The 20,939-nt window shown below is 36.3% G+C and overlaps 1 protein-coding gene across 19 annotated transcripts; it reads right to left on the bottom strand.

Moving 5' to 3' along the window:
- Nucleotides 1-909: 909 nt before the first annotated feature.
- On the bottom strand, nt 910-20,205 carry LOC150031304 (pyrophosphate--fructose 6-phosphate 1-phosphotransferase subunit beta-like). Of its 19 annotated transcripts, none has more exons than XM_090309116.1 (16): nt 19,679-20,157; nt 18,897-18,965; nt 15,934-16,226; nt 15,697-15,802; nt 15,469-15,532; nt 15,049-15,137; nt 14,300-14,432; nt 10,631-14,181; nt 6,421-9,208; nt 5,939-5,998; nt 4,402-4,563; nt 4,183-4,303; nt 4,000-4,053; nt 3,808-3,913; nt 3,499-3,601; nt 910-3,334 (listed from the first exon to the last, which is right to left on the bottom strand). In XM_090309116.1, the coding sequence occupies exons 4-7, from the start codon at nt 15,790-15,792 to the stop codon at nt 14,349-14,351; spliced, it is 333 nt and encodes a 110-aa protein (XP_090165242.1). In that variant the 5' UTR covers nt 15,793-15,802; nt 15,934-16,226; nt 18,897-18,965; nt 19,679-20,157; the 3' UTR covers nt 910-3,334; nt 3,499-3,601; nt 3,808-3,913; nt 4,000-4,053; nt 4,183-4,303; nt 4,402-4,563; nt 5,939-5,998; nt 6,421-9,208; nt 10,631-14,181; nt 14,300-14,348. The 19 variants fall into 19 exon arrangements, 6 of the variants coding, with proteins under 6 accessions (XP_090165242.1, XP_090165243.1, XP_090165239.1 ...); XM_090309117.1 differs by having other exon boundaries at nt 10,631-14,167; XR_016525941.1 differs by having other exon boundaries at nt 10,631-14,432; nt 15,049-15,154; nt 19,679-20,205.
- Nucleotides 20,206-20,939: the final 734 nt, after the last annotated feature.

Here is a 20,939-nt window from a genome sequence, read left to right as displayed (position 1 = left end):
AATGATCAGGAGGTACAAGAAGTGAGACAGATAGATCGATGATATTGGTCTAGTTTTTCCACTCTGGAGGAGAGCTCCAGCAGTGTAACCCAAAGCATAGCAATAAGTTGAATCAAAGTTCGTGGGTAAACCACACATCCCTTCGTACGTATAAGTCAAAAGAAGAAATAAACAGAGATAACACACAGAGCACTAACCAGCAAAGTACAATTTTTTTCGTATCATCTCATGGCCATTCGCTCGTACCATTGGTAAGTTTACATTTGAAAGTCAAGTAGCTGTAAGCCTAAGCCATCACTTGATTGGTCATTTTCTTTACGAGTTCATAATTGAAGTCTAGATACTTGATACCCCTAATTATCAAATATGAATTTAAAAGATCTTAATGCATTTACCAACATGCATGTTTTTGAGATATCAACTGATTTGCCTACTACCCAAGTGCTAAATATAATATGTGTTAATCACTAAATTATTAAACAGGAGCGTTTAAGTAAAACAGCAAAAGTTCAAGCACGAATAGAATAAGTACCCAAAGAAATGTGACTACCCCTTGAATTGGCCGCCAATTATATGCACCTTGTTGCCTTCTCTTTTCCATCTCAATTTCATGGAAAGACGTGTATAAAACAAAAAGAAAAAACAATTACTTGGAATGGAGCGTTAAAGTAAAACAGCAAAAGTTCAAGCACGAGTAGTAAGTTTCATTTCCCATAACCTATCCTCATCTATAATATTTATTTTTCCATAACCTATCCTCATCTATAATATCATGGGCAAGAATTTCATTGAGTTCCGAAATAAGCTGTTGCACCTGTAGAAAGCGGGTTATAAATGATATCAGTTCAAGAATGACATATTGATCCCTTTAGACTCTCTCTTTAGACTCTCTCCCTCTCTCTCGAGTAGCTCTTTAGACTCTCTCTTTAGGTTCTCCATTTTCTTTATGTTGTGCTCGACATCCCTTTAGAGCTACTCGAGAGAGAGAGTCTAAAGAAAGAACCTAAGATTTGAAAGAGCTAAGTTAGAATCTAGACTCGAGAGAGCAAGATTAGAACTGCATAAACAAAAGATAAGAACCTAGAGATAAATTCTTTTTGCCAACCTGCATCGCATGCATCCTAGAGATAGGTATGGTATTATGTGGTCGCCTTATATGTGTATGCGTCATTTTTTCATCGCATAAATAAGAATAGAGGCTTATGTGTAGGTCCTATAGTCTTATCGCATATATCGCATGCGTTCTAGCATTAAAAGTCGTAGCATTCGCATCGAGAGATGATTTACTATTGTATGTGTGTTGCATGATCGCATAGCATGAACACATCCTAAGAAGTGTTAGCCGAAACTCTTCTCAACCCATTCACCGCATACTTATCGCGTCTTCCGTTTTATAACTCTTTTCGAACTCCGCTGCATTTGTTTATTTTTATTACCACAAACAACATTCCCAATAACTACTTGATTTATTTGGTTACCGCAAATTCTTCTGAGAAATTACCACCGCATATTTTTTCCCAAGTCCCTGTGTTCGACCCTGGACTTACCAAGAAACTCAGTGGGGTTTACACTTGAATGCCACTGAGAAAACTTAAGTGCTCAACGCATTTTCATCCATAATTCCACCTCATAAAATAACGCATCAGGTGCCATGGATGGGCGGTGGAGCTAACTCTCCCGAGATCTAGCTCCGATCGTAGGCTTTGGTCGTTTCTCGGAATGGAAGAAGGAGATGAAGAATTCTCAAGCCTTCTTCTCATGCATTTGTCTGGATCGTAGGGAAAAACTCTAGATAAGTTGAGATTCTGCTCACCGGCTTCTTTATATAGAGATTGGATTGCCGACAGCATTAATGGACTGCTCTGATTCTGACATTCGCGACGCGTTAGTCCTTTCTAAATCTCTGCTGCTAATGGCGTAGTAGGTGAAATGTCAACATCAGTTTTTTATTTTCCCAAGATGTACGTTGATGCGTTCATTCCACCAACCTTGCGTTGATCCCTCTATTATGCGTTATCGTGTAGCCGCAATCTTGCAGTGACCGCATTCGCTTAATGCCGCAACTTCGACACGGTGATCGCAATCGCTTGATGAGCGCAACTACCATGCGATGGACGCATGCCTCGCCTTCATTTTGGCTTGCCCCCACATGTGTCATGCGGACATCCAATTACGAGCAAGACGCTCTTTCTCAAAGTAGACTCATACATACTTAGCAGCGGAATTGCGGTCATTTGTTTATGCGTTGATCCTGGCGACTTACTTTCGTTTTGGCTTGCCCCCACGTGTGTCTTGCGGACATCCAACTACAGGTATGTGTCATTCACAACTTAACTCTTATCAACATGTGTTTCTCCATTGCGTTGGCAGTGGAGTTGTTATTCTAATTTTCCTTTTTTTCTTCATATAGCTAAAAATAGCAAGGTTGAAAATAAATACCTCACCCCAAAATTTAAAATGCGGCAATGTCCTCCTTGCCAATAGATTGAAAGAAGTCATGCGATGTTCTTAAGAAGTTTGGTAAAGGATCAATTTGAAAGAAACCTAGCAGACCACTAACTTTTAGAAACATTTCTTGAGGTGATTGTCCTAAAAATAAGTTGACTCTAGTATATATAAAAAAAAAAAAAAATAGATGCATGTGATTCATCATTGAAATCATAAATGGCAAAGAGAAAGCATGCGGCGACTTACTAAATTTATCAATGTTAAATGATTGCGGTAATCAAACAGGATGCGGTGATAAAACTTTCAAAATTAAAATACGATGCGATGGTGCAGAATTTGGAATAGAGTGAAGGAAAAATACAACCCCAAAATTTGCGCTGTCGTCGGCATTGTCTGTCGATGCCTCCTTCTTTGCGGCGATCTTCCTTTGCATTGCATCAAAGAAAACATTGAGAGGGTAATGATAATAATAAGGTAGTTGTATCTTCATGCGGCGCCTCCGCAATCGTGTGCCTTGATCGTTTGCAAAGAAAACATTGAGAGGGTAATGATAACAATAAAAGAAAGTTAGCAAAATTTTTCTCGCCCTTTTTTTTTTTTGAAAGAAGTAAAAGCAAATATATGATAACAGGTAATAATAAGGTGATGAAAGTTCATGAAGTATTGATGCAGAAAAAGGATATTAAAAAAGAATGCATCCGTGATGAGGTCTTCACATAGTAGCTCAGGGACTACTTATTCCAAGCTGGGCCTTTCACGTCCACGGTGGCATTTTCTTCTTCTCTCGTTCTTCCAGAATCTTGACTGTTTTAATCCGGAGCTTTTCTCAATTGATGTTTATTATGATTTCCTCTTTGTACACATTACCAATCATTTTTGAATATATCTGCATAAACATCAGCAGAGCCTATTAAGAGTCTCATCTCATGAATGCGATATTCCATTTTTTCCTTGAGTTCTTGAAGAAACTACTTCAACTTTGAAAGAGTCACCAAAGTTCAGTCCAAACGAAATATGAATTCTAAAGCAGTTACAAAGAGAAATGAGTACCTTGCAAGCAGAATCAAATCCAAAACTTGTGGTCACCTCTTTGCATTTAAGATCACCATCAATAGTTTTGGGCAACCAATCACTCGGGTTCAAATTCTTACTCCTAATTTGAAAACAACAGATAGAAAGGGAATATAAATAACAGAGTCTTGCACACAAAAAATGGTACCCTAGAGTAATTAATTACTCAACCTTATATTTATTTCTACAATAAAAATAACATATAATAGCTTATCTATGACAATGAGAGTGAGAAAGAGAGCAAAAAGGAGGGAGGCAATAAACAAATTTCATAGTTGTGAAAAATACCTAAAGTTTTCAGCGAGGAGACAGGCATTTGTGTTGGAATCATCTCCACCAATTGACAAGGCCATCCAGATCAAAGCTTCTGAGCAGTTTCTTCAGCTTGCTTAAACTGAAAATAGAACCGAACTGTCAATTAATGCCTTGACTACAACTAAGACGTCTCAAAATGAAAATTCTGGGAAGAAAGAGTTTCACCTGATCTAGAGTTTCAATCTGATCCCTCCCACTGCATATCATATCAAAACCACCCTGATAAAACAAAAATTCAATTAAATCAAGAATTGCATTCAAATGGCAATCACTTCGCATCGAGACCACACATATTCACACTAACAATTCTAACAACTGAAAGCTAGAAATCCCTTCAAGAAAATTAACCTGATTGCGATATGGGTAGATAAATTGTGCAGTCAGTTCTACATATTTACATTTCATGATCCCTGTAGGACACCCTTGAAACCATACAACGTGCTTCCTTTTACATGAACTTGTAGGTAATCTTCACCAAAATCATAGAAGCTGCTAATTAGCCACAACTTGAACAAAAAAGCAAACATTTATTCTTGATTTATAAATGTGGACACAATGAGACCCTACCAAATAGTCCAGAAATCACATTATGCCCTCCCAGTGCTTGGCCACCAAACTAGACAACTCCGATCTTCAATTTCTTATTCACCTGCACCGAACTGGAATCACTTGGCACCAACATTGCCGACTGTTGGCCGAAAAGATCAGGAAACAGCTTTGTGATATCATCTGCACGCACATATAACACAATTCAAACACTCTAAAACCTTAAGAAGTGGCAACTGGCCTCAAACGCATTCAGTAAAACTCAAGTTCCAAACAAAAGCGAGATTTACAATCATAAGCAAAACATAGTAAAAGAACAAACAAAACTCAATGCATGTCACTACTCTTCCTTTGAGACATCAATCAACTCAGTTACCAAACAGAGTATAAAAAAAAAACACGTTATGAAGGCTAAAAACTCCGAAACAAGAAGAGAATGTAAATGATCTATGGATAATAAACACCCGGATTGCCAGCGGCAGAGCTAGGAGGGCCATCGAGGATTTTGAAGGGGTTTTTGGGAATAGAGGGAAAAGGGAGAGGTTGATCGATACAGTGGGCTTGGACTTGGATATACACAGTAGAAACAAGGCCGATCTCCGACGGAGAAGATGCAATGACGAGGGAAACATCGGCATTAGCGATGAAAGGCGGAGACATTGGTAGGAGAGAAATGAAGATGAAAATGGGGAGATAGGTAGAGAAATGAAAGATTGAATCAATGAAAGAAGTGGAAAATTGAGTGTTCGACAAGGTCGAGAAGATGAAGGACTTGACTAGAATAAGAGGAAAGAGCTTGTGGACAAAATGGATAACACTCTAAGAAGGGATTTTGATGCTCCAAAAGCTCCATATGAGTCCCTGATGTGAGGATTTGGCCAGCAAGAGACTAAAATTTTTATGGCTAAAACAACGAGAGAGAGGGTTTCAATGAAACGAAATTTTTCATTGAAAAAATGAAAAGAGATATTTGGTCTCCAAGCGAATGTAACAATTTAGTCTACTTTAAAACACATTTGGTCTCCACGAAATTAATCAATTTGCATACAGATAAAGACCTCCACCAACATTTGATGAAAACCCAACCTTAGCAAAAAGAAAAGGCTTAAAACATAAATCCCAACCAAAAACACCTGGAGACTCTAGTGGAAAAGGGACAACCAAGGTAAATGTTTAGAACTCGGCTATGCCACACAAAACTTGCCAATTCAGGCCTAAGACATATGGGAGGTTTTTTGCAAGACGTGGAAGTCATTAATAGTTCCCAAAGAACCAACCAAGAAAATAAATGAACTTTCTATGGGATTTTTAGTTTTCACCAAGAAGTGAGAACGTAAGAATAGCAAAACAAATAAATAGGCACTTGAGCTAGATTTTACAAAGACTAATTCAAGTGTGACATAATATTTGACAAAGACTAATTCAAATATTTTTTAAAACAAGGATAAAATAAAGAGCTAGATTTTAAGATTTAAAAGCAAGACTTAGAGTTAATATGTGACTAAATCACTCAAATTTAATAGCCTGAAGGTAAAAGACTACTACAACTTTTTCATACCTTTTAGTGTGTTCTTCTACTCCACAACTTGAATTGGGGATAAACATGAAGTGATTTAACCTAGCAAAAAAATACATGATTAACTAACCAAATACAACAGTCGTAACAATTTTTTATATTGTTTAAACTAACACCCACACTAATGATACACACACGCAACATTAATGACCAAGTTACTTTACTAATATTTCAATATTTTAGCTTTAATGACATTTAGCTATAAACTAAATAATAATACATGAAGTATCAAATTTTAACAAAGGGCAAACAAAAAGAGAGAGATAGAAGAAAGGAGTATCAATGGAAATGAGATGAAGAAAACAGAAAAACAAAAAGATATTGAGATACAATCATATGAATGGAGAAAATTAAGCAAGAGATGGAGAAGATAGACGGAGAAACAGAGATAAAAAAAAAAAAAAAAAAAGGAGAAAGAAGAAAAGGATAAAGAAAGACAAGAAGAAAGAAATCAAGTGAAATACCATAAGATGGAGAGAGAAAGAACTAGCCCTTCGTTTCGCCAACAAAGAAGTCATCTTTGACGATTTCTCATTCCTTCTTTGCCGAGCCGCCTCTCTTCGCCATTCGAAGTACTACCTCTACCTTCCCTTTCGAGAACATACCCAGGAGCCCTACCCGACGAACAAACAATTAGTCGCATGCCTCGGGATCTCAGAGTCAATACCAGCGGATCTTCTCGCAAGTATTTAGAATATTGACCATGATAGCAATGCTGACATTCTCACCTACCACGTTAGACGATAACGACTTATCAGAGTGGGAATTCCACCTCCATATTTCACCTTGATTCTTCATCGAAGCTTCGCCGAAGCAAGAGTCTAAAAGGGCTTTCTGCATTCATCCAACCATTATATCACAAGCAGCCTCAACATTCATCTGTGAGAAGCAAGAGATTACTAACAACTGCCCTTCACCTTATTTCTCTATCTTCTTAGTTGTTGTAGCCTTTTGTTTAAGAGATAGTTCATTTGTGTATTCAACAACTATTTTAATATCATCATGTTCACTTTCATCATCTTATCTATCCTCACTTTGGCTTTATCTCTTGTCATAAGTAACTAATTCTAATGGGGTAAGGGTGAAGATTAATATCATGATCTAAGTAGAATTTGTGGAAGTTATTTTGTTTGCTTAATATATGAGTATTAAAATGATTGCCTATGAGTACTCAATGAGTCATGTAGACTAACAACCTGAGACGGAAAGTAGTTGTGGATCTCATTAAGCAAAGCAAGAAATATTTGTCAACCCCGAAGCTTATTTTCTCTACTTGTGTATGTTATATAAGATTAAGTGTAAGTTAATACTAGGTTGTAGGGAAAGCTTGAGGATGCTAAGGAAGGAAAGAAAAATGATTTCAAGTGTTGATTACTAAGGGCTCTCGGGTGCTAAGTGAAAGAAGTGTAAGTTAATACTAGGTTGTAGGGAAAGCTTGAGGATGCTAAGGAAGGAAAGAAAAATGATTTCATGTGTTGATTACTAAGGGCTCTCGGGTGCTAAGTGAAAGAGTAAGAAGCCTTGGTTAAGGAGAGAAATTTTGACTAAGTGTTGAAGGTCATGATGCATTGACGGTCATGCTGAGGTGTGCGATGGCCTAAGCATCTTAAGGTTAAGATGAAAGCTAGTGGTGTGAAGAAGAACATTGGCTAAGTGTTGGCCGAGAAGATGATGCCATGCGTTGAGCCTGGGCTATGCACTAGTCGAGCCTCACGTTGAGGTTAGTTGGGCAAGGACGCGCGCATGGGCGAGAATGCCTTAAGCGATGCGGCTTGTGCGTGCATTGGTGTGCAATGGTCGGGCAAGGATGTGTGTAAAGTAGGCCCATGCGATGATCTTGAGACTAGGCATCGGGTGCGAGTAAGGGCGCTGAGACGTGCACTAGCTAAGAGGTGTATGTGTCCAAGTAAAGCCATGCGTTGGTAAGAGTTAGTAAGCTATGTGTTGGTGATTAGGGGAAGCTTTTCAGCTTAATCACCGATTGTAGTGGCCAGTTGTCGAGATTAGAAGGTTTAATGTTGACTTAGTGGGATAGGTGGCAGCCTAAGTGTAATTAAGGTCATGCATCTCTTAATCTAAAAGGGAAGCCTCAGTTCAAGAACTTGGTTTGGACAATTCTCTAGTGTTAAAGGGGTGATTCCACAGCCATTTGAAGGCTTGAGGAGTGTAGATGAAGCTATGAGGTTGCTGGAAGGAAATTCTTAAGAATTCGAGTTGACATCAGAAGATTTCCTCAAGAGGTCAAGCTCTCAGGTGATTCTGAGCAGGGTGTGAAGATTGAAAAATTCTGACCATATCGTGAAGAATTTGAAGCTCAAATTTTAAGGTAAGTAAGTTAAGACAATTTTAAACAAGTTTGTAGAAGGAAATTTCCCAAAATAATGTTTGGAAAAATAAGTAAATTCAGCTTGAAGTTGAATTTGTATTTTTGGGTTGAATAAGCATGTAGCTGGAACAGTTGAGCACGCAGGCAACTCAACCGGGAAGGCTACAGATGCGCGCAAAGGCAGAATGACGCAAGGCGTTGCATGGGTGTGTACGCTAGGTTGCGCACGAGGGTTGTACAAGTGTGCGCGCGAGGCGCTGCATGCAAAGGTTGAGTATGCATTGATGCGCGTAGTTGCGTTAAAAGACAAAATTTACTCCTCGTGCTTAGAAATATGTCTTCGTTGGCTATCCTCTCCATCAACGTGGGTATAAGTGTTCTCATCCACCCTCCCACAAGTATTTTATTTCGATAAATGTCACCTTTCAAGAGGATCAACCCTTCTTTTCTATTAGTCATTTTCAGGGGGAGAGCTCTAATGAAGAGACTAATTGGCCCCCGTCTTCGATCTTTTCTGATTCCTTTCCTGATCCTATCTTGAATATTACCGACACTGTCACTGTCTTACCTACCAAATAGGTCCATGGATAACATACTATAGGAAGAATCTCAAGAAGGAAATTGTGCCACCTATTGTTTCTCCGGTAACGATCTATGAGTACGACCCAACATTAGCCCAAGGTACTCATACTTTTGTCTTTAATAACCTCGATATTTGTGTTGAGAATGATAATGATGCTCATACTCGTCTCTGATAATATTGGTATTTGTGCTAAAAATGATATGTGTACTGTGGAAGAAAATCGCAAAACTAATGATTGTACCAAGAAAGTTGTGGCTGATATGGCTGGGAATAAACAAGTTGAAGCAACTATTCCAAGTAAGAAATATTGAGGTTCTACAAGATGATAGTTAAGCTCAACAATCTCAAACCAGCTCAACTGAAGCTCGTTATGAAAATCATTGGAAGAACTTTCTAAGTCAATCCAATCATGAGGCAATCATTATGCCTCAGGGACCAATGACAAGAGCTAAAAAACTTGAAGAGGGATTAAACGCTTGCTTCCAAGCTAAATTTCCAGCCCATCACGAAGAGTTGCAACCCTTGAAGCTCCAAGAGTCACTTGGGCACCCAAAAGTCCTAATGAATCTGCAAAATTCAGATTCATCCCCGTGTTTAATGCTTGATGTATTAATTTATTTCAATGTATTTACATTTATTAAGGTTCAAGAGTTTTTGTTGAACCTAGTCAATTAAGTGAAAAATTGTGTCCTTTCAAGTTGTCTTTTCAATTAGTATAAATACCTATGTAGTTTGGTCATTGGAACACACTTGAGATTGAATGAAATTTCATTAGAGTTTTTGTCTCTCAAGCTTTATGCTTTTTCTTTGTATTTTTGTGTTTAAAATGCATGTATTAGAACTTTCAATCTAGTTTGATCAATTAGATTGTGGAGAGTTCGACTTCTTAAAGTTAGTAACAAGTTCTCCTTTCTTCTTGATCATCGACCAATCTTCCAAGCCAAATATGTTTAGCTTTCTTGGGGTTGCTTATTAAATAGTTATTGGGGTTATTCTTATTATCGTTGTGGGCCCTCAATCACGTATGAGAACCCCTTTATTCTAGGTGAAACCTCACAACGATAATAAAAGTAACCCCAATTAACTATTTAGTAAGCAACCCCAAGAAAGCTAAACATATTTGGCTTGGAAGATTGATCGATGATCAACAAGAAAGGAAAACTTATTCCTAACTTCAAGAATTCGAACTCTCCACAATCTAATTGATCAAACTAGATTGAAAGTTCTAATACATGCATTTTAAACACAAAAATACAAAGAAAAAGCATAAAGCTTGAAAGACAAAACCTTTAATGAAATTCCATTCAATCTCAAGTGTGTTCCAATGACCAAACTACATAGGTATTTATACTGATGGAGAAGACAATTTGAAAAGACACAACTTTTCACCTAATTGACTAAATTCAATAAAAACTCTTTGAGGACATACATGAACCTTAATAAATGTAAATACATTGAAATAAATTAATACATCAAGCATTAAACACGGGGATGAATCTGAATTTTGCAGATTCATTAGGACTTTTGGGTGCCCAAGTGACTCTTGGAGCTTCAAGGGTTGCAACTCTTCGTGATGGGCTGGAAATTTAGCTTGGAAGCAAGCGTTTAATCCCTTTTCAAGTTTTTTAGCTCTTGACATTGGTCCTTGAGGCATAATGATTGCCTCATGATTGGATTGACTTGAAAAGTTCTTACAATGATTTTCACCACGAGCTTCAGTTGAGCTGGTTTGAGATTGTTGAACTTCACTTTCATCTTTTAGAACCTCAATATTGCTTACTTGGCCAACTCCTTATGATTGTCACTATTTGCTTATCAGAATGGAACTCTACGCTAGAGACTAAGTGTGGAATTTCTAATGGAAGGTCAGATAGAGTAAAAGGTGGAGATTCCTCCCTTGATCTTCCTATTGCCTTAAGAAAAAGAATCAAGTCCTGCCTTAAGCACCCAATGCGGAGTTATCTGTCGTATGGTAACCTTTCACCTGAGTTCAGAGCTCTTACTACAAGTCTATAAACAGTAACGATACCAAATAATTTATAAGTAGCAATGGAAATCCCCGAGTGAAAAACTACAATTATGGAAGAAATGAGGGCTCTTGAGAAAAACAATACTTGGGATCGTCTGTCTCTTCCTAAAGAGCATAAGACGGTTGGATGCAAATAGGGGTTCACCATAAAGTACAAGTCTGATGGGACGCTTGACAGTTATAAGGTCAGGCTAGTTGCTAAAGGATTTACTCAGACCTTTGGAATAGACTACTCTAAGACTTTTTCTCTGGTTGCAAAACTAAACACAGTTCGACATGGTTGTGAACAAAGACTGGCCTTTCCATCATCTAGATGTGAAAAATGCATTTCTCAATGGTGAGTTAAAAGAGGAAGTCTACATGAGTCCTCCAGGTTTTGAAGCTCAGTTTGATCACGAAGGGTGTAAGCTAAGAAAGTCATTATACAGATTAAAATAGTCTCCAAGAGCGTGGTTCGACAGGTTTACTACCTTCGTTAAATCTCAAGGTTATACTCAGGGACACTCTGATCACACTCTGCTTACAAAAAGGTCAGTGTCAGGAAAGAGTGTCGTTCTCATTGTATACGTGGATGATATTGTGTTATCCCGATGATACTACAGAGATTGACAGACTGAAAAAGAAAATGGCTAAGGAGTTTGAGATTAAAGACCTCGGAAGATTCAAGTACTTTCTTGGGACGAAAGTAGCACGATTAAAAGAGGGAATTTCAGTCTCTCAACAGAAATATACACTTGACTTGATAAAAGAAACAAGTATAACTGGATGCAAAGTTGATAACCCCGTAGAAGTCAATACCAAGCTTGGCGACTCTATTAACTTTCCTGTTAATAAAGAAAGATATCAATGTTAGTAGGGAAACTAATTTACCTATCCCATACTAGACCAGACATATCCTACGTCGTTAGTGTGGTAAGCCAGTTTATGCAAGCACTATGAAGAGCATATGAAGGTTGTTGAACGCATCCTAAGATATTTACAAACTACTCCCAGTAAGGGTTAGATGTTCAAGAAAACTGACAAACGAGGTATCTCACTTATACTGACACTGACTGGACAGGCTCTATTGTAGACAAAAAGTCACATTTGGGTACTGTACCTTTTTGTGGGGAAATCTTGTCACTTGGAGAAGTAAGAAACAAATGGTGGTTGTTAGAAGCAGTGTTGAAGCAGAATACATGGCTATAAGTCTGGGAATATGTGAAGAAATCTGGTTAAAGAAAGTTTTGTCAAACCTGTGTCGGGATTGTGATCATCTGATGAAGCTCTACTGTGACAACAAAACTGCAATAAGTATAGCAAATAATCTGGTTCAAGATGATAGAACCAAACACGTTGAAATCGATAGACACTTCATCAAAGAAAGATTGGACAGTGACAGTATCTACATTCAATACATCTCTTTCGGTCAACAGGTCACAAACATCTTCATAGACAAAAGGACTTAACAGACAGAGTTTTGATTTTTGTGTCAGCAAGTTAGGTCTTACTAACATCTATGCCCCAATTTGAGAGAGAGTGTTGAAAATAAAAAAGGACTTCACTTTTGAACCCTAAGGGCATTTTAGTAGTTTCATCTTACCCTAGTCTGTATTAGGGTTTCCTACATCTCTATTTATATTTGTGCCCTGTTCTGTATGAAACATAGAAAATAATAATAAAAAGAGTGATTGCATCGTGGTTTTTTCTCCCTGTTCTAGGATTTTCCACGTAAAATGTTGTGTTCTTCTCTTCTCTTTGTTTCATCAAATAGGAACCTTCCCCTCTTGTATCAAACACTTTATTCATTCTAATAAAATATTCATAATCTTGATTCTTGGAGAGAATTCTCCTTTTATCTCCTTTAGGAGACATCAATTTGGTACCAGAGCATCCGTGGGCCAATATTGACTGCCGCCAGTGGAACTCCAAGAAACTCTTAGTGACGTCAATCACAAAAGGAAGCTTTGTGAGTTTTCCTCATTGTCGAACAACTAACATCTAATTAGGAGGAACCCTTGAAATTCCAAGAAAGAAAGAAGAAACCGAGGATTTATCAAGATTTTGCAAGAATTGACTATTATCGATCAAAGAAGACGTCCAAGAAAAAAAAAATCAGCAGTTGGTATAGGCAAGAAAATAAAATTTACTTCCAAAAACAAAGTTGGAATTCTGACTCAAGTGGTTCAAAAGAAGAATTCCAACATACTAATTTTGTCCATGCTCGATTTTCTCAAAGCACCTATCATTATCCACATTGGAAATTTAATTCTAGTGATTCTAGTGACTCCAATGATGTTTCTAAGGCAATTTGGGGTGGGATAAGAAGGCAAAAATATCGAAAAAGGTCCAAAGATCCAATCAAACCCATGTTTCAAGATATCAACGTGAAGATTGGGAGTTAGATGAATTAAAGAATTATCAAGAATCATCAAGAATGGATTTTTACAGCCCAAGAAAAATGTTCAAGACACAAAATTACTCTTTTGGTTATGAAACACGATCACGAAAGGTTGATTCAAGAGAATCAATGGATGAGTCCTATACCCATCATGAGATTAAAACATATTAAAGAATCCACCAAAATGACTATTTAGATCCTGTAGCAGATATAAAGAAAACAATAAAATAAATCCAACGTTCGTTGGGGAAAATGAATCAACATATTGATCAACTATCAATTCATTTGCAAGAGTTCAAGAATGGATGAGAGCTCCAGTAGTGTAACCCAAAGCATAGCAATAAGTTGAATCAAAGTTCGTGGGTAATGGAAGTCTAGATACTTGGTATTCCCTAATTATCAAATATGAATTTAAAAGATCTCAATGCATTTACCAACATACATGTTTTTCAGATCTCAACTGACTTGCCTACTACCCAAGTGCTAAATAAATAATGTGTTATCACTAAATTATTAAACAGGAGCGTATAAGTAAAACAGCAAAAGTTCAAGCACGAATAGAATAAGTACCGAAAGAAATGTGACTGCCACTTGAATTGGCCACCCATTATATGCACCTTCTTGCCTTCTCTTTTCCAACTCAGTTACATGGAAAGACATGTATAAAACAAAAAGAAAAAACAATTACCTGGACATTTCCGTGTGGATCTCTTTCAAGCAACAATTGTTCTTGGATTGCTTGTGGAAAAAATTCAAAAAGGTGATGAGATTGAGTAGTAAGTTTCTTTTTCCATAACCTATCCTCATCTATAATATTTCTTTTTCCATAACCTATCCTCATCTATAATATCATGGGCAAGAATTTCATTGAGTTCCGAAATAAGTTGTTGCACCTGTAGAAAGTGAGCTATATATGATATCAGTTCAAGAATGACATATTGATCCCAAGAATCTTGGGTTTAGTGGATAGTGAGCATACAACCAAAAGAAATAAACACAATTATTTACAATAACAAAAGAAATACCTCCGGAATGAAGTCAATCAAACCCTCAGGAATAAGTACAACACCATAATTAATAACCAAGTTCAAAACATTTACTAATTACATCGATAATATAGTCTGTAACGTTTTTCAAGGTAAGCTTCTTAGCCGCAACCTGCAAAACACATTGTAAATTCGATGTACCCTATAAACTAAAGCTCTATTAATATATGAGTCAACATTCAAAACAAATTATTTTTTGTCTGGAAATTTTGTCGCCTGCATACATTCAAAACCAATAAATCTCTATGAGTCAACTACAACTAGGTGGTAGAGAACAAATTTTTCAAAGCTGACAAAAAAAGGCATCCGATATCACTTAGGCAATTGAATATGATATGGGATGTCAATCCTTAGTTCCATTACACCATATTAAAAGTTTCAACCTAATTCCATGAATCTTTTGTTTATCACAAATTTTTATCTTTACCCTAAGTTTTGTTTGATATTTACCATTCTATGTAAAAATGCAAGAAGATGAAATTCTGAAACAGGATATATTAACTGACTCAACAATTTCAATTTTCATGTTTACATGAGAGTATCTGTTGCAGAGATTATTAGTTATTACTGAGACAAAATCTAGTTCTCAAAGGGAATAAACAACCCTAGGGTTGCATGTGGAGGTAAATGCCCTTCTTGACAAAGATTTCTATCTGGTAAAGCATGTGGAGATAAATGTCCTCCTTGACAAAGGTTTCTATCTTAAGTAGTTTAAATAAAGCAGCTACCTTTTCTCCAATAATAATAATATTTGGATGAGTTTGCAAAGCACACTCTAGTGTGATGTGAGAAGCAGCACGACCCATAAGTCGTCCAACTGTGGATATATGTACACTGTTAATGCAATATGATAATAAACTTGAAACTTGAGTGAGAAAAAAAAGGTATCAACATCACAACAATAAAAAAGTACAATCTCACATTAGGTTAATAAAATTGAGTAGCCGTGAAGTGCTCTGTTTTTTACAGATGAGGCAACAAGATGGGCTTTATTATTGATATTATCTACTTATTTATAAATATATATTTTTAAAAAAGTGGACATATCTGAACTTGAAATACTGGTAATGTCAATATTTCAGTTATTATGAACATGTCAGCACATCAGAACTATTTTTAGTTTCAATTTCATTAAGTAAAATGCTTACAGTGGTAATATTTTCCTGTAGATCGAGCATCAACCATCACATTACCAATCATTTCTGAATATATCTGCATAAACATCAGAAGAGCCTATTAAGCGTCTCATCTCATGAATGCGACATTCCATTTTTTCCTTGAATTCTTGAAGAAACTACTTCAACTTTGCAACAGTCACCAAAGTTGAGTCCAAACGAAATATGAATTCTAAAGCAGTTACAAAGAGAAATGAGTACCTTGCAAGCAGAATCAAATCCAAAACTTGTGGGGACCTCTTTGGATTTGAGATCACCATCAATAGTTTTTGGGCAACCAATCACTCGGGTCTTCATATTCTTACTCCTAATTTGAAAACAATCGAAAGAAGGGGAATATAGATAACAGAGTCTTGCACACAAAAAAAAAAAAAAAAAAACAGGAGCGTTTAAGTAAAACAGGAAAAGTTCATAATGGATTTGGCATATTTTCAAAACCTGATAACATAATGGATTTCTGATTTTCTCTTGCTTAAACAACCATACTAATGATGGTCTATGAATCCTTGAAGAATGCATATCCCACTCACTTTCAGTCACCAATTAGAACAATATTCTTTCGACTTCTGAACTGTAGGAAGTGTGGCAACTAGCATCAGCAACAGACCTACAAAACCCATATATATTCACCATTTGTGTGACCATAAATGGGTCATGGTATCCACATAGTAAGCCACTTTTGATGACAAGAATATACTGGAACATGCTAAACCATCTTCTCATCAACAAGTCTGGCAAAGAGGTATTCATGTGGTGAGTACATAGACAACAGATATATACCAAAAAGAGGATACAAGAAAGAAGAAACAAAAGTGTGTTACCTATCATCATGTAATGAACTTACATATAGTAACAACAAAACAGCAGACTAACAAGAAGAAAGATCTGAATCATTGGAGCTTTTCTGTCCAAGTAGAAACCAAAACAAGTTCCTCTTCAGTTACATTGATAGTTGCTAAAAGCCAAGGTAGTGTGTTGTACATACATCAAGAGCACAATTTTTCATTTCTTTGGTGATAGAGTTGTCCATGACAGTATTGACATGACTATATATATAGAACTCCTTGAGAAGGTATAAAGAATGTAAAAGTTGACCTGGTTGTGTTTCGAATGTACTAAGACGAAATAAAACTACATGTTCTAATACTTCTTGAATTGATGTTGCTAGATGTGGCACCCTATGAGATGGAGACTTCATAATCGTGACCAGGATTGCACGGGTTGTTGCAAATGTGTCTGGATGTATGCCCATCTCCCCAGTCACATTCTTACGGAGCATACTCGTCAAAATAAGAACTAGTTCTTCAATACGAGATACAACCACTACTCCAGGACACTGAGAAATGCATTTCAAAATGAGACCAAGTGTTTGGCTGTGAATTGGATGGAAAGGAACTTCAGCAACATGACCCAACACTAGAATTAGTGTTGCAAAACCGACCGCAAGCCTTTGATTGAAGGGCAATTCAGCTCTTGAAAGAAGATCAAGGGCCTGAAGACGCAAGCCCTTGTTAAGGGATCCTTACCTTCAGCAATGTGCAACTCATTTCATTATCCTAGAATTCGAAGTTTCTGGCATATGTTCTATTTTGAAAAAAGAATGTCTAGTTTTCATGTATTTAACAGCACAAAAATAGCTAGATATCTATGACCTTGACTAGTTTTCATGTATTTACCAACACAAAAATAGCTAGATATCTACGACCTTACTTGAACAGGAACTATTTTATAGGTTGTACATATGTGTCCTTGAGTTCTAAAAAAAATCGCTAGATGTCTTTATCTCTGACAGATTATGCTTGTTCAAGAATTTTCAAGACTACGATTAGGATTTGTTTCATAGGTTGTACATCTGTGTCCTTTCGATCTAAAAAAAATAGCTAGATATCTTTATCCCTGACAGATTATGCTTGTTCAGAATTTTCAGGACTACGATTGCTCACCTGAAAATCGTAATATCTCAAATACATAATCCACTATATTTTCTTCAACCAATAGTTGGTTTGGCTTGATGGAAGTGCCCTCTGAGGACAGATAACTAATTATTAGCTCCACAGTGTTAAGTTGGAGATCTTAGTCTGACGAAAGCAGAGGACCTTTGATAGAAACTTAAGAGTTGATATGCCATTGCAAAATTTTAGTCATTCAGGGCAGCGTTTGTTAATTTATTGGAAAAGAAGTCGATTAAAATCTTTGGATAAGTGATCTTATCTTGTTTACGGGATTGACTAATCAGAATTTAGAAACTTAGAGTTGAGCTAAGAAGTCGGGTAGATGAAAAGTCATCTGGGTATATCTTTTGGGGGTAGAATATCGAATTGAAACCTATAACCATACTGTAGATGCACAGCTATGTGGTTGAGCTGAATTTTGTAAAATGGTTCTTCAAGTCTGGAAAAAACTTGCACATGAACAAAATGTTTTGAGTTGCATTTTCTTTTAGCTTTTGCTTTCTTTCTTCAATATCCTGGCAAGCAACTTTGTTGGTGGAATGGCATATCCTAAGTCCGAGCTCAAATAGGTCGATTTATCTTGTTGCTTTGGAATTTCAAATTTTTTATTCATTTTGGGCCACTACTCTAATTGGGATTTAAGTAGTGAATAAACTTAATTTCTACTCCTTCCATAGAGTGTTTGAAAATTTTCTGTTATCGGCCTTGCCACAAGATGGTCATGGATCTTTCTATGGGGTTTTCATATTTTAGTTCATTTTATGCTGTTCTTGTACTGATAAAATTAATTTCTTTTGGGGCTGCTTAGTTATGATAAGCAGAGAGATTTATAATTTTCAATAAAGCTATGAGTTTACTACATTTAGAAAGGACTAATGCAGCTTTATTGTGTTTCAGGTTGGGCCTTGTTGCAACCATTAAGGTATGCAGTTTTCCATCCATTATGACATAATACCACGAGTATCCATTTCTTGTATTTTCTCAAAGCATTCAAGTTATTTGTCAGTATAGAATGATCATGTAGTATTCTCAAGGTTGGAAATAATTATGTTGCATAGCTTTTTTTTTAAACATTTATTCTAGTAGTGATGCACAATGAATGAATGAACATGAATAGTTAGATACAAATCAATACACATCAGATAAAAGAAGATGAGTATACAAATCAATACATCATTTTCAGTTTTCCATCCATTATGACATAGCTTTTCATAGCTTTTTTTTAAAACATTTATTCTGGTAGTTGTCAGTATACAAATCAATACACATCAGATAAAAGAAGATGAGAAATGAGAAACTGGGCTTCATTTGTACGCAAATGCAAACATTCAAAAATATCACCCAAACTCATGCACCACCAGCTACAAATTATAAACCAGAAAGAAGATTTAGCCATCATGTTCGGTCTAGGAAACGCAAAAAAAAGTGGTTTTGAAGAAGTTGACAAACCTACATAGTTCAATCGGACATCATCATTTTGAGTCTTCATGAGCGCCTCCAGAGATAGAAACAGAAGTTCTGGGCAAAATGCAGAGAGAATATCATTTTCAGTGCTATGGTTAGATGCATATTGAATTGTGGTCAATTTATATAGAACAAAGAGGATCTCTCCCCGTATCTCCTTGCTGCATATGAAGAGTAATTCAGAACTTGTCATAAAAAATGCATATGCGCAGTACAAAATAATTTGCTTCTTTCGAATTATTCAGTTTATCACCTTGGTAATTCAAGGCCTGGCACGAGATTTGACACGAGGCCATCGTTGTTCTTAATTTGGCCATGGAAATTTGTTGTCCGATAGTTTAAAGCTGTACAGATTTCTGAAGAAGCTGTACAGAAATCTGAAGAGTTTGATATTAGGTAATGTTTGTTTCCTTTGGTTGTTGTAGCATTATGAATTTATTGCTGTAACTTTCCTTTTCATTGTCATTTGTTTGGCTGGTTCGTTAAGTGTCCACTAAACTCTGAGAAAGTGGTCTGGCAGTAGTAGCCAATTTTTTACTCCTCCCCGAAATTTTTTTTTAAAAAAAAGTAAAAAACAAAACGAAGAAAAAACATGTGTAATTGGTTTCCTGCCTGTTGAAGTGAAATCAGTCTCTTATTAACTACAGGCAGACCTAAGCATTCTATAACAATGAAGCTAAAAGGAACAAATGGAAAAAGAAAAAAAATCACACTCCTTTGACAACGAAATACGCACGAATCTAGAACAGTAGAACAAACAAGATTACCATATTATACACCTGACGGCGGCTCCAAGACAACGCGCCAGAAGAAAGCCGATCCGAAACTCTGGCGATAAAGTCGTCGCAAAGAGATCCATCACCGTTAACTTCAGTAACATCGACGAACAAGATCAGTGACTTGGCGAGCAATGGCGTCATCGTCGAAGGAGCAGAGTGCGGCGACGAAGGGAGCGACAATGAAATGAGAATGGAAAGTGAGGAAGGTCTGGCCCTGTAACGGCGACGAAGGGAGCGACAATGGGAGAGAGGGGATCGGAGTAGGGTTTCAAAATTTTGGAGGAAGTACAACGTCTGAGGAGTAGGGTTTCAAAATTTTGGCCCGTTGAGTTTTGCTAATAAATAACAAACACTCTCCAGCTGGAAATTATTTTTTAAATATTTATTTATTTTTATCAAATTTATTGTCACTTTTATCAGCTTTTTTACTTTTTATTTTTTTGTTAGGAGAAAGCAGAGATTCAAATGGGGCTTGTCTGTGTTTTTATAGGAAGGAGAGAGAAAGAAAGAGAGGTGGTTTCTGGGGTTTGCTGCTGCAGGGAATGAGTAAGGGAAGAAAAAGGCAAAGATGGAGGATTATTATTCAACTAGGGATTCTTTTTAAATTATTTATTTAAATTTTGGAAACTTCAACTTATACTTATATGTATTTGTTTTTTTTATTTATTAATAATAATAAAGTATTTTTAATCCTTTCAAAATCACTCTTACGTTACTTTTACTATTAAGAGGCGGATGAGACCATAAGATTATAATAACTATCTCTTGTTACAGTAAATACTATTTCAAAATAACTATCTCTTATTAACTTTCTAATCTATAAAGTTGGCAGCTAAAAGTAAAATAGTAGTTGTGAAAATATTAAAGATGAACTAAATAAATGAAGGTCTAATGATCCAATTAGAATAAATTTGAACTAAGTTTGAAAAATTAGAAAATATAATACAATTCGAACTCAAAAAAAAATAAGGCTGGATTAGTGATAATAATGACCTTTTGACCATACCCTTTGTCTAAAAAATAATCACATACTTTTTTTCTTCAAATAATAATAATATATTTTCAAAAGTTGCATTTTAGTCTTCAATTATCATATTTATTGTTTCAAAACTAATCTCGAATGAGAAATTCTTTAGAATTTCAAATAGAAATCGAAATCCATAATGACGTAGTGATGACCTTAATTAATACGGTGGTCTAAATTTTGGTTCTAGATCGATATTACATCATTTCATCTATCGATTTTGTC

The sequence above is a fragment of the Benincasa hispida genome, unplaced genomic scaffold (assembly GCF_027475165.1).
Source record: "Benincasa hispida cultivar pf3 unplaced genomic scaffold, pf3_genome.v1.1 HicScf1305, whole genome shotgun sequence".
NCBI classification, from domain to species: Eukaryota; Viridiplantae; Streptophyta; class Magnoliopsida; order Cucurbitales; family Cucurbitaceae; genus Benincasa; species Benincasa hispida.
This window is presented reverse-complemented; position numbering and strand designations above follow the sequence as displayed.

What these genes read in the sequence shown, in the direction of transcription:
- LOC150031304 (XM_090309113.1), bottom strand. Translation starts at nt 15,792, where the DNA reads ATGAAGACCCGAGTGATTGGTTGCCCAAAAACTATTGATGGTGATCTC. An exon ending in GATTTGATTCTGCTTGCAAG is followed by an intron (nt 15,533 to 15,696) that starts GTACTCATTTCT and finishes ATGTTTATGCAG; the next exon opens with ATATATTCAGAAATGATTGG. An exon ending in TTATTATTATTGGAGAAAAG is followed by an intron (nt 14,168 to 15,048) that starts GTAGCTGCTTTA and finishes CACTTTCTACAG; the next exon opens with GTGCAACAACTTATTTCGGA.